General features: G+C 34.8%; 2 protein-coding genes across 7 annotated transcripts in view; one reads left to right on the top strand and one right to left on the bottom strand.

The window, feature by feature from the left end:
• LOC125657590 (uncharacterized) overlaps nt 1-4536 on the top strand; it is a 55315-nt gene extending 50779 nt beyond the window's left edge. For all 4 annotated transcript variants that reach the window (XM_056148300.1, XM_056148299.1, XM_056148297.1 and 1 more), the window contains exons 31-32: nt 1041-1157; nt 2360-4536. In XM_056148300.1, coding sequence (XP_056004275.1) covers nt 1041-1157; nt 2360-3288 — 1046 coding nt within the window. In that variant the 3' untranslated portion in view covers nt 3289-4536. The remainder of the gene's footprint in view (nt 1-1040; nt 1158-2359) is intronic.
• Nucleotides 4537-8545: 4009 nt separating this feature from the next.
• LOC125660443 (glycerol-3-phosphate acyltransferase 1, mitochondrial-like) overlaps nt 8546-13374 on the bottom strand; it is a 19349-nt gene continuing 14520 nt past the window's right edge. For all 3 annotated transcript variants that reach the window (XM_048892274.2, XM_048892275.2, XM_056148257.1), the window contains exons 15-22: nt 13318-13374; nt 13068-13213; nt 12625-12886; nt 12397-12480; nt 12132-12251; nt 10535-10661; nt 10147-10215; nt 8546-9264 (exon numbers count right to left, since the gene is read on the bottom strand). The exon at nt 13318-13374 is cut by the window's right edge and continues 14 nt beyond it. In XM_048892274.2, the coding sequence (XP_048748231.2) occupies nt 9092-9264; nt 10147-10215; nt 10535-10661; nt 12132-12251; nt 12397-12480; nt 12625-12886; nt 13068-13213; nt 13318-13374 (1038 nt within the window). In that variant the 3' untranslated portion in view covers nt 8546-9091. The remainder of the gene's footprint in view (nt 9265-10146; nt 10216-10534; nt 10662-12131; nt 12252-12396; nt 12481-12624; nt 12887-13067; nt 13214-13317) is intronic.

Below are 13374 nucleotides of genomic sequence, written 5' to 3'. Positions count from 1 at the left end.
CTACCCATGGAAGGAAGATGTTCTCTATCGATTTTGGGGTCAAAGGGTTAAAGGTCAAGTGCACTCCTAGAGAAGAGACTACCCAAGGTTTTGTCATGCCCTTTCTTTTTTTACACTCAGGAAAGAGGTAATTTATACCTATTAACAACACCCTTTGGGAGATTGGGGTAAGTGGGGGGTATTCTTTGTGAGCATTGCTCACAGTACCTCTTGTTGAACTTGGTAAAAAATAAAATATTTTTTTTTACCTTGAATCCCAGAAGTTTGCCAAGTTCAAGGTCCATAACTCTTTAAAGAATATGTCAATAAAGCCCAAACTCAAACTTGATCTGTAACCAATTGATATAAGTTCATTGTGTGAATCAATAGCGGTGAACAGTTTCGATTCATTAATATGTTGTACGGTGTAACCATTGAGACAAGCGAAGCCTATTAGCATCTTGCTACACAACATTTTGATCCGCCTCTTCATTTAACACAGGAAATATAATGCGGTTGGTGTAAACAGTTACACTGACGTCATGTTTGAAGCTATGAGAAAGCTTTTTGAGAATTTAAAAACATTTATGGTACTTTCTAAACAATCTAATGATTTTAAGTATGGGATTGTCAATGAAGTATATCGCAGTAACGGCGACATTTTTCCAGAAGCATTATGGGTAATACTCCTTTTTTTTTCAGCTGATGAAGAGCAAATCACGTGACTCGTGTGTAATCAATGGAGCGAGCTCAACGCGAATTTCGCTCGCTATAAACGTAATTCGTTTTATCTGACACGATCATAATGTTTTAAAACTACAGGGAATAAATATCACTTTGTGTTCACTGTAACCGTGTTTTACTGTATTTGGAACCATGACTCATGGCTCAAAGTGGGGATACATGAAGGGTGACAGAGGTGTACATTAAGTGACAGAGATGTACATTAAGTGACAGAGATGTTGAGATTTGGTCTCAGTGTGATCAGGATGAATGATGTGGGTATTCAGATAAATGGCCTATTGTTGTTTTATGTTGTCTATATTTCTCTCTATCCACAGATCCTGATTTGGAGAACTCAGACAACAGTAAAGAAAAGAGATGGACAGCGATATCCATAGCGGAGTCTCTGCTGAAGGGGGGGATAATAGTAGACCTGGACGCTGAAGATGATACAGGTCAGAGGGAGTTAGATTTTGAAGTCAAGTACGACGTACAAAGTATTAATACACACATTAAATAGGAAGTCAAGTGTGATGTACAAAGTATTAATACACACATTAAATATAGGAAGTCAAGTGTGATGTACAGAGTATTAATACACACATTAAATAGGAAGTCAAGTGTGATGTACAAAGTATTAATACACACATTAAATAGGAAGTCAAGTGTGACGTACAAAGTATTAATACACACATTAAATAGGAAGTCAAGTGTGATGTACAAAGTATTGATACATACATTAAATAGGAAGTCAAGTACGACGTACAAAGTATTAATACACATTAAATAGGAAGTCAAGTGTGACGTACAAAGTATTAATACACACATTAAATAGGAAGTCAAGTGTGATGTACAAAGTATTAATACACACATTAAATAGGAAGTCAAGTGTGATGTACAAAGTATTGATACACACATTAAATAGGAAGTCAAGTGTGATGTACAAAGTATTGATACATACATTAAATAGGAAGTCAAGTACGACGTACAAAGTATTAATACACATTAAATAGGAAGTCAAGTGTGACGTACAAAGTATTAATACACACATTAAATAGGAAGTCAAGTGTGATGTACAAAGTATTAATACACACATTAAATAGGAAGTCAAGTGTGATGTACAAAGTATTAATACACACATTAAATAGGAAGTCAAGTGTGACGTACAAAGTATTAATACACACATTAAATAGGAAGTCAAGTGTGATGTACAAAGTATTGATACATACATTAAATAGGAAGTCAAGTACGACGTACAAAGTATTAATACACATTAAATAGGAAGTCAAGTGTGACGTACAAAGTATTAATACACACATTAAATAGGAAGTCAAGTGTGATGTACAAAGTATTGATACATACATTAAATAGGAAGTCAAGTACGACGTACAAAGTATTAATACACATTAAATAGGAAGTCAAGTGTGACGTACAAAGTATTAATACACACATTAAATAGGAAGTCAAGTGTGATGTACAAAGTATTAATACACACATTAAATAGGAAGTCAAGTGTGAGGTACAAAGTATTGATACATACATTAAATAGGAAGTCAAGTACGACGTACAAAGTATTAATACACACATTAAATAGGAAGTCAAGTGTGATGTACAAAGTATTAATACATACATTAAATAGGACTCCTTTCTGCTTCAGATTCTGAAGAGGATAATGTGGTCGATTTTCCAGAAATAAGCTTAGCTGGTGAAAATGGATCCTCTTTTGTATATGATGGGAATATCTCCAGCACAAACACCCCAAGAGCTACACCTGTTCCACACACAGAAGAAAGACCTCAGTCCTCTCTAAAAAGATCACTTCATCAAAGTCTTCATTCTCATCAAAGAGCTACACCTGTATTACAGCGTAGCCAAAGATCATACGAGAGTCATCCCAGTCATGTGATGCATCAGACTTCACGACGTTCAAACCCAGCGACGCCTAACATAGAACAGAGCCACCACACTGACACAGTCCGATCCACTATACAGCACAGTCTAAGGACATATGTATCACCCTCTCCAATGAAATTGAACCCACAGTCTCTTAAAGCTCAAAGAAGCTTTCATTTGTCCCAAACACATCAAGATGTGCAATCAAATCTGAGAGCTAAAGATGAGGTATCATCCTACCACCAGAGGGAGCCAGCATCTGAAGTGGGTGACAACGATGTCTGTGATGAGATGCCCAGGGCCACTGCTGTGGCCAAAGATAACCCGGTATTTAGAACGGTGAGTCACAGTGAACTGGATTACCATATTGGGGGATGGCATCTCCCTCATCGCACAACACCAAATCTAAATGAGAGTTTACTGAACAATTCGTTTCAAGACAGTGAGTTCCTGTTTGAAGACAGTCGCAGGAAATATTACCGTGTTGCTAGCTTTGCAGATAGTCTCACCCCAAACAGGGCCTCTGGATCAGAAGAGCTCAACAGCTTAATCGAGAAATGTATTGAAATGAAAATAATTCCCGATTTTGTGTTCCGTATTTTGCTGAGTAGGAAATACTTTGATGATATTGCTCGGCTTTATGTTGAGAAACATGCTAGAGGAGAAAAAGATTTATTTTGTGAAGTCAGTTAAACTCTCCAGGTTTGATTTTGCTCCTGTGCAATGTTTTTAATATGTCTTTCATAATTATTTTTATGGGTGATATTCTTTTGTGTAGTAATATTTCTATCAAATGTCGATGTTGTTTGATTTAATGTATGCAATCAGTATTGACATCAATGTCAGCATTCACTTCCTTCAATGGAAATTTTTTTTGTTTCAGTCGTAGAAACAATAAGGCAAGTTAACTTATATGATACACTCCAAATTCACACAAAGTTAATGAAAATTCTGAATTTCCTAATTTTTGGACAAAAGGGTGTCAAGTCCCTATTTATTCCTATATTTTCCTATTAACTTGAAGGTTCCTATATTTTCCTTATAAGTCATTAAAATCCCTATAAAGCCCTGTATATCCCAAAAAAAATGACAGTCCTATTTTCAAAAATGATTAAAAAAAAAAACAAAAAACTGACAAAAATCCAGGAGTTAATGCTAAACTGATATTTAATTTGATTGTTGTGAAGAGAATAACTATGATGATTGTATAAGAACTGTCTATTGGATGGAAAACTGTCCATACTGAAAGGACATTGTCTTTGTTTATGTTTAATATTATTTCTTCTCCAGTAAGATACTATGCTTGCTAGATTTTTATGCAGAAACAATAAACTTTCTTTATAAAAACCCCATTTATTCCTATAAATGTGCCATAAAAATTCCTATATTTGCCCTATAAACTGTAAAAAATTTTCCTAAAATCCTATATTTTTTAGATCAGAAGTGGCTTGACACCCTGTTGTGGCCTTAGTCACTTTTATTCATGATCATTATTATGTATTTTTATTAAGGCATTATCTTGAAACAAGTTTTTATTAGGTTTGATGGTTTTAAATACATTTTGAACTGTAAGTGAAAATGAGGGTCACATGGGGCCCTTAATCTGCCTTGTCCTTTGAACTTTAACAGCAGTAAGAAACTTGGAGATTGTAATTGTGCATAAGCTGCTCAACTGACGTGGACTCAAATCACAGCCTCTTGTTACTCTCGAATATTTTTTATACTGTAACTATATGCTTACAGATAGAAATTATGTATTTCATACAGAAAATGTGTTCATTTTCATAAGCTGTGATACAAATATTGCTTGTGATAAAAAAAACCATATCATTTTTATAAAAATACATGTACATTCCCTGTATATTGAAATGTCAGCTTTCGATAACAGAAACTATCATTTTCTATGTATTCTTTGCAATTAAATGTTGTCATTCAGTTTTAGTCCTGTTCATCACATTATTTGGGACCTTGGTCACAAACAGTACTTGAAGTATCTGTAGGGGTTAAGAGGAATCATTTGGTATTATCTCTACATCAGAGAACAGAAACTGATTTGATGAGCAGTCATTATGGTTTATCATTTTATCAGAGTACAGATAATCTGATTGGATTGGATGTTGTCTCTATTAGATGAACAGAAACTCCAATCTGATGTTGGCATTTTCCTCTCTTTTTTTTTGTTTTTTTTTTTGAGTTTCTGAATTCTGTGATATGTCCATATTATGGTCTACAATGCACTGTCCTGGTATTCAACACTTGAGATAAAATTTACAGACAACAATAATTATTATGCCCCCCCCCCCCCCCCCCCTTCAAAGAAGAGGGGCATATTGCTTTGCACCTGTCGGTCGGTAGACCACATGTCCGCTCAATATCTTGAGAACCATTCACTTGATCGTAATGATATTTCATATGTGGGTTATGAGTAGTAGAAGACCCTATTGTTTTTTCAGGTCAAAAGGTCAATCTATTCTGGACATAGGAAGACACTGTCCGCTCAATATCTTGAGAACCCTTTGCTTGACAGACATCAAACTTGGTACATCCTAAGGAGTAGAAAACCCCTATTGATTTTGAGGTCACATGGTCAAGGGTCAAACTGGACATAGGAATATACTGTCCGCTCAATATTTTGAGAACCCTTTGCTTGACAGACATCAAACTTGGTACATCCTAAGGAGTTGAAGACCCCTATTGATTTTGAGGTCACATGGTCAAGGGTCAAACTGGACATAGGAATATACTGTCCGCTCAATATTTTGAGAACCCTTTGCTTGACAGACATCAAACTTGGTACACTGGTACATCTTCAGGAGAAGATGACCCCTATTGATTTTGGTCAATCCACTCTTGACGTAGGAAGATATTGTCTGCTCAATATTTTAAATTGGTAATACTACTATCAATTAAATGATGCATGTGTGTAACCCTTTTCAATTTTGCACTGGGGGGGGGGGGGCATATATGTTCTACAAACATCTCTTGTATAGTATTTGTGGGACTAGTAATTATACTATATACTTTGATCTGGACAGAACAGCGAGGCCCATCATTGCAAAAGGATTAATTTGGCCTGAATAATCAAAATGGATGATGATGATCTGGAACTACTAATTATACAAGATAGCTGGTACTAGTAATTATACAGTATACCTGCTACTACTAATTATACTGTGTATCTGGGAACTAGAAATCGTACAAGATACTTGATATCAGCAATATCATACACTGTATCTGGTACACGTAATCATAGAGTATATGTATACCAGGTACATCACGGTCAACTTCATGAAAGATTGAATATCACCCCGTGTACTTGAACTTTGTTCCCTTACAGGGTTGGTGAGATCTTGGGTTGAAAATAGCTTGTTATTGCTGCACCTCCTGAACTATAAGTAGTGTAGACATGAAATCCTCACTGAAATCTTTGTGTTAAAGCTCGTGCGTTACCATCTTTGCTAGACAAGGGTGATTATCTACAGTGTTTCTGTATTCATATAACTCAACAGAGAAATGCCATGGATCATTGCCCGTGCAAAGATTGTGTTACATACATATGTTTTAATCATGAGGATCTGATGACTCCAAATGGGAAGTAATGTTCCTGAGTATGCATGATTTTTGTGCTTAAAAGCCTAATCTCAGTTGCAATCAATGGCCTTTGACCTTGAGAATTAGGTCAGTCATCAGAAAAATGAAATTTTCCACACGTTTCAAGGTGATTCAGAACCTTTTCTATTATAATGATGTTTAACCCTAAATGGAACTTTTTTTTTTTTTAGATATATCATGGCATGTATACAAAAAAGACTCCACTTTATAGCATTTATGTTTATCGGCTTCAATTACCCAAACTCTGCTCACCATAGCTCGTTTTTGCTGTCATAAAAAATCTAACAAAAGAATGATTGAGATTGAAAATTTGTCATTTATTACAATACCAAATGACGAAAGAAATCTTCAACATAAGATTTTGGCGGAAATCAGATAATACATTCTACATCAAAGTACCTGCAAAGCTAAATTACTCAAAGTCTGATTTCCCCCAAAGAAGACAAAATAACTTTAATAATGCTACGCTATAAGATGACAAATAAAAATTCATCAAAACAAACCCAGAGCAAAAAGATGGTGAACAAATAAGGCCAACCCAAATGACGAAAAAGCCTATATAAAAAGATTGCATAGCACCGGAGTAAACCTCCATATTGAGGACGGAAAGTTGGGGTGGTGGAGGGTTGAACAAAATGAAAAAACTTTGATCCGCTTTACAATTTGTATTCACTGAATCCCATGTATATGAAAAGGCTAACGTGTGCAAAACACAAGCTATCGCGTGCCTATCCAAGCCATTGATTGGCTAACAAACTTGAGGCCCCCAACGGGGTAAAGTTATACGAGGTCCCCAATAGGGTAAATGACACATATATATACGCTTTAAACATAAATGCTATTATGTTCCATAATATTGATTTATTGCTCTTTTTAAAAAAGGTCAACAAAGTCCAAACTCAAACTTCATCTGTAACCCATTGATAAAAATTTATGTATAATAAATATTGACTTCAATAGCTGCAGGGATAGCCATAAAAAGTCCATAAACTGTCAATGCACAAACAAGCTGATCATTAGAGCTCCTGCCTATATGTGGGATTTTAATGTTTGAGCTCCTGCCTATAGAGGGGACTCTGATAATGTGAGCCGCCTATAGGTGGGACTCTGATGTTTGAGCTGCCTATAGGTGGGACTCTGATGTTTGAGCTGCCTATAGGTGGGACTCTAATGTTTGAGCTGTCTATAGGTGGGACTCCAATAATGTTTGAACTCCTGCCTATTGGTGGGACTCTAATAATGTTTGAAATATTTTTCAATACTATTTCAAGATAATCAATTTGAGTTTTCAACTTTATATACTGTGACCTTGAATTTGAGGTCATTCTTGTGTTAATGCTTTTAAAAAAAAAAAATCAAATTCAACATCTCTAGCTTGACTTAGGTGTCATGGTCAGTCATATTTCCTTTTCAAAACATTACATTTTTTCTATAATTATTTTTTTTTTTTTACAAATTGAAACATCTTTACATTTCTTCAAACCTCAAGGTGGAAAAAGACTTCAATTTTTTGCAGACAAGAAGATCTACATTGTACAAGTAGTTTATTTTGTACCGCAAGTCTCTTGATTTTATAATTTCTTCTAGTGTTTTATTTTGTACCGCAAGTCTCTTGATTTTATAATTTCTTCTAGTGTTTTATTTTGTACCGCAAGTCTCTTGATTTTATAATTTCTTCTACAGTGTTTTATTTTGTACCACAAGTCTCTTGATTTTATAATTTCTTCTAGTGTTTTATTTTGTACCGCAAGTCTCTTGATTTTATAATTTCTTCTAGTGTTTTATTTTGTACCGCAAGTCTCTTGATTTTATAATTTCTTCTAGTGTTTTATTTTGTACCGCAAGTCTCTTGATTTTATAATTTCTTCTACAGTGTATTTTTAAAAACAAGAAATACATGGATTCTTAGAACAAGATGTTACTGCCAAGTTCAAACCTGTTGTCCTCTTTCCAAAAGCATTGTAAATGAAAGTATAAGACCTGCAAACATTTGTTTTGACCTTGAAATAGCTGGGTAAAAATTCAAAGAGGTCTAAGAAATATTCACTACACTTTACCAAGGTCAAATTGATTACTATACTCCGACTGTAGCCAAATAACTGCATCAGTTTCACTACAATGTTGTAATCACTTAACTATTATACATCAGTTTCACTACAATGTTGTAATCACTTAACTATTATACATCAGTTTCACTACAATGTTGTAATCACTTATACCTGCATCAGTTTCACTACAATGTTGTAATCACTAATACCTGCATCAGTTTCACTACAATGTTGTAATCACTTAACTTATAAATTATAGGATCTTGTGGAAATCAACAAGAAAAACTGTCAAAATTTGTCTCATTTATTATAAACATGTAAATATTATACAATATTTCATCTTCTCAATTACGACAAGAGATATCTCCCTCCTTAGAGAGTTGTGAAATGAAATAAGTGAATGTCCTCTGGTATCATAGTAGAAAAATCATCAAGTAAAAAATTACACAATACTACTGAGTATTTCCTCAAATTTGCCTCTCCTCTAAACGAAAACATTAGGAAGTAAAGTTACAGACAACCTGACCTTCCAACACACAAATGGAAATTACTATTAGCTTTATAGCAAGATCATCAGTTGTACATTGGCAGTTGCAGTGTTTAATATAAATATATATGTGCAATAGATATATATTGTAGCATAATTAACATATAAACTTCACGTACAAGCCACAATTTTTGCCAATTCATGGAGACAGAGTATAAAGCACATACCACAGCATTTTTAACAACCTTGGATAATGTCTTGCACGTAATACATGTACCTAACATTCGATGTAGATCCATATCTACTTTAAATGTCAAACAATCACACAATACACCCAGTTGACATCAAGTCACCCTTTTAAGACTTCTAATAGTTCTAAATATTTATTGAGTTTTTCTTTCACTTCAAAATGATCATGGAGTTCCACCATTCTTAGATTTCCCACACAGTAAACGTCAATAATTTTCAAATCACTGAAGGATTTCAGGGAATTCTTCAGGGAATCCAAAACAACACTTTCCTCTGTAAAGATAAAAGTTGATCTTCAGTATTACAACATAGTCTTTGTACATATTACATTATACAGTTATTGACTGGGTTCCAGGACAACAGGTGTTTTGTTTGATCCGAGGACGGATCTGTTGCCTGAAGTCGTACGCTGAGGGCGGCAACAGTTCCGTTCGAGGGTCAAACAAAGCAGCTGTTGTCTGAGGACACAGTCTGTAACTGTTTGTTATAGACTTTCTTTCTTTTTATGTTGTTTTTTTTCTGAATGCACATGGTTTGTTGACTATGAGCGTTCAACAGGACAGTGTGATTGCGTACATTTGTATTAGTTTAAAAGAAAACATACCCAATATAGTTTAAAAGAAAACATACCCAATATCTTAATACTAATAATCGTGTTTTTCATGTTTTCTGCTCTGCTTTTCGTCTAATAAATTCTGTATTTCATTATCAGTTAAATCAGTGAACTTCACCATTACGTAAAGAAAGAAGCAGACAAAGAATCATATGAAATGCATAGTCAATAGAAATAGGGCAGACTATTGCCCAGTCAACAGTTCGTAAACTGTTGAACGGTCAATAGTCCATGAGTGTGCGAGTTGGTTTCAACAGTTAAAATGTTGTTACTAAATTGTATTAGTTTTATATAGGAAAAAAATTAAGGTGTATAACAAATACCAAATGTCTGGGGACTAACATTAAAATGGTTTCAGTACAAATACAACTTCTTATTGGTTAAAGTCCAGAATCAACATCACTGTGCAAGAACTCTGTATAGATACATGTAGTTTGCATTAAAAGATTAATTGTATTGGAAATCCATTCTATCCAAATTTTCATTACTCTTGATTATAAATATGAATTCTTTTTATACAGTGTATTGTAAAATGTATTTACCATACAGTGCAAGGTTATCAATGACCCTCCTCTTGGCTTCAAAGTGAATATGGTGAAGAAATTCACTCTCTGAAATAAATGTAAACAATTACTGAATAATTTTGTCTGTTTCACGCTAATTTTACAATATCCTTGCCCTCTCCTTACTCTATATGATTTGGTATATGTAGGTATGGTAGGTTGGCAAAATCTTTTCTCTGAAAGAAGTTACTTATAATATTTCTTCAAATGGGCTACAAGGGAACTATAAAACAGATGTCCTAATAATTTGGGATTATTGATAATAACCAGAAGAAAGAAAGAATCTTCCAATTGTAGATTTATTTCTGTTGGTCAGGTGAGCACAACATTCCACAATGGTACACCTGTATATCAGAAATCATCTTACCAAGGATCTGTGAGTGCAGACATGTGTTTATCTGACAGGCTGTGACGTAGCAAGACTCCAGGAATGGAGCAAGCACCTGGTGGTAAAACTTTAGCTTCTCCATGCAGTCTGGGCGGTCTATGTTCACCTATAATAGTTACGACAGAGAATTAATGGTTTGTGAATAACTTTCGTTTTTTCTCATCATGTAGAGCAATTTGGAGAATAAACTAGATGGTATCATAAGAAGTATAGAATGCATACCCAAAAGATGTCAGACATACATAAACAAGTACAAGTCAACATCAGAAATCACACAATTTCATGAAACAGCATTAAAAAAACCTAAAAACTGGTTGAAATGACAAAAATTTAATTTCAAAAGTTTCAAAATATAAATAAAAAATATTTAAATTAATTCTGGATATCAAAGAAATCATATTAAAATGGAGATATACCAGCATATGAGTTATTGCCCTTGACAACATTTTGTAGTATAGATTATTAATTGTTGATACAAAATATAAACCTTTTCAATATCAAATCATCCACCATTTTTTTTTTATTATAGCCAGTGAATAAAATTCCTCCAAAAGATGTATTTCTATCATGAATAAATTTTAGGGGCCTTGCTTTGCTGGTATCCAACAATATATCCAAGTTTCGTTTGATTCAAATTAAAATTTTCAAGTTATCCTCCGGAAACCAAATTTCTTTTGGAATTTTAAATCTATTTTCGGTCACTGTGACCTTGAACTTTGACATATTTTCTCCAAAATCAATAGGGGTCTTCCTTACCTGGTACATAACAATATCTTCAAGTATCATTTGATTTGGATTTAAACTTTCTGAGTTATCATCCAGAAACCAAATTTTCATTCTATATTCGGTCACTGACCTTGACCTTTTTTCTCTAAAATCAATAGGGGTCTTCCTTACCTGGTACCCAACAATATATCAAAGTTTCATTTGATTCGGATTTAAACTTTCTGAATTATCATCCGGAAACCAAATTTTTCATTCTATTTTCGGTCAATGTAACCTTGACCTTTGACCATTTTTCTCCAAAATCAATAGGGGTCTTCCTTACCTGGTACCCAACAATATATTAAAGTTTCATATGATTAGATTGTAAACTTTTCCAGTTATCATCCGGAAACCAATTGTTGACACCCAAATCACCAAACCAATAGCAGAGTTCAACTTCGTTGCAACTCGGCTAATAAAGATCTTGCGAAAACCTATGACATCACATGAGGATGGAACTACCTAAACACAAGTACATGTACTACTCATAAGTGACACCAAACAAGAGAACACTTCTAGGAATCCAGGGTCATTTTGTTGCTATACTGTGGAATCATTAGAATTCGTGGTGGCTCAATTTTCGTGGAATTCATGGGTACCCCTTACCCAAGAATTTACATCCTCAACGAATAAAGACAACTAGTATACAAGAATCTTACAAATATATAAATCCACGAAATTATGTCCCCACGAAGCCGTAAAAATTCAGAAATCCACTAATATTGGCCCCCATGAATTTAAATGATTCTACAGTAGTCATAGAAAATGAGTACGTACATGTTTATAAGAAGTTTGAAAAATGAGCTACCACCTGACAAGTCTGTTGGAATATAAGGTCATCATCATCATCATCATCTTCCTCGGCCCATGCCATGTTTGCTGAGAGTCTCTGGGCCCAGCTCTTCTCATAGGTACTGTACTGGTCTTCACACTGACCAGTCAAATATTTAAATCATCAAAATCACATACATGCAAAAATGTATCTTGAGATATGTTGTTAAATATGCGTTTTAGTTTTTAAAAAAAGAGCAGAAAGTCAAGTGTGTCTATGGACATCTAAATATAGATGCACTCACAAGGGTCTCCTTGACCTGAACAATTTCCATGCATATCATCTGGTCTAGTACATCAGAAAGAGCCTCTTCCAGGCATTTGCAGGGCTGAAATACAAATACACATACAGACAATTATATTTCACAACCACATGTTAGCCGGTGGACAGGCATGTACCAATCTTTTCAATTTAATAAAATATTCAGGACTTGTTATTGTGGTATCTGTAATGCATTAAATTATAGTCTTACTGAAACGAAAGTGAACTCGTGTCCAAGCAGCCGACATATTTTTACTGCCGTTTCTAAGATCTCCTCATTGGTTGCTGAACAGGTCACATGACCAGGAGTGTTGTCTAGTGACACTTCACAACGATATATGATGGCACAGGAGATCACACTCTCCAATAAGAATGGTGATAGGACAGCATTACTGTAGTAACTCAGCTCCACAATGGCAGACAATTCAGTACTGGACTTATAGAACTCCACTGATGAACTAGATTCGATTGTCCTGAATGAAAATAGATTGATAAAGAACATGTACCTCCAAAAAAAAAAAAATTCTACTGCAAGATGCCATTGACATGTAGATATATGCTCTGCAATTTCTTTCCGATGACTAGATTTACCACTGTGCTGAGGCATTATGCTTTGAATCTGGTGAAATAAGATTTGTTTAAATGCTCAATTACCTTGTCACTAAGTTTTCCCCCAGCAGGAGACTGGCATAATGAACAACTGTCTCAGGCTCCCCAGAGAATCCTACATCCCGCTGACGAACCTTCAACTCTGAAATCAGCCATTTCAAATCCGATGCTAGCTGTCCTTTGTCCACTCCCTTTAAAACAGAATCAGAATAGTACAAGGGTACTGAGCTATGTGGCAGGTAAGTGTTCACTATGCTGTAGGTTGAATCTTTCAATAGTACATATACCTATTTACCTGTCTGTGCTTCTTCAACAAAAGGAATGCCAGGAGATTTGTGCTCATCAGAGCTGT

This window comes from Ostrea edulis, chromosome 9 (genome assembly GCF_947568905.1).
Source record: "Ostrea edulis chromosome 9, xbOstEdul1.1, whole genome shotgun sequence".
Classification (NCBI taxonomy): Eukaryota; Metazoa; Mollusca; class Bivalvia; order Ostreida; family Ostreidae; genus Ostrea; species Ostrea edulis.
This window is presented reverse-complemented; position numbering and strand designations above follow the sequence as displayed.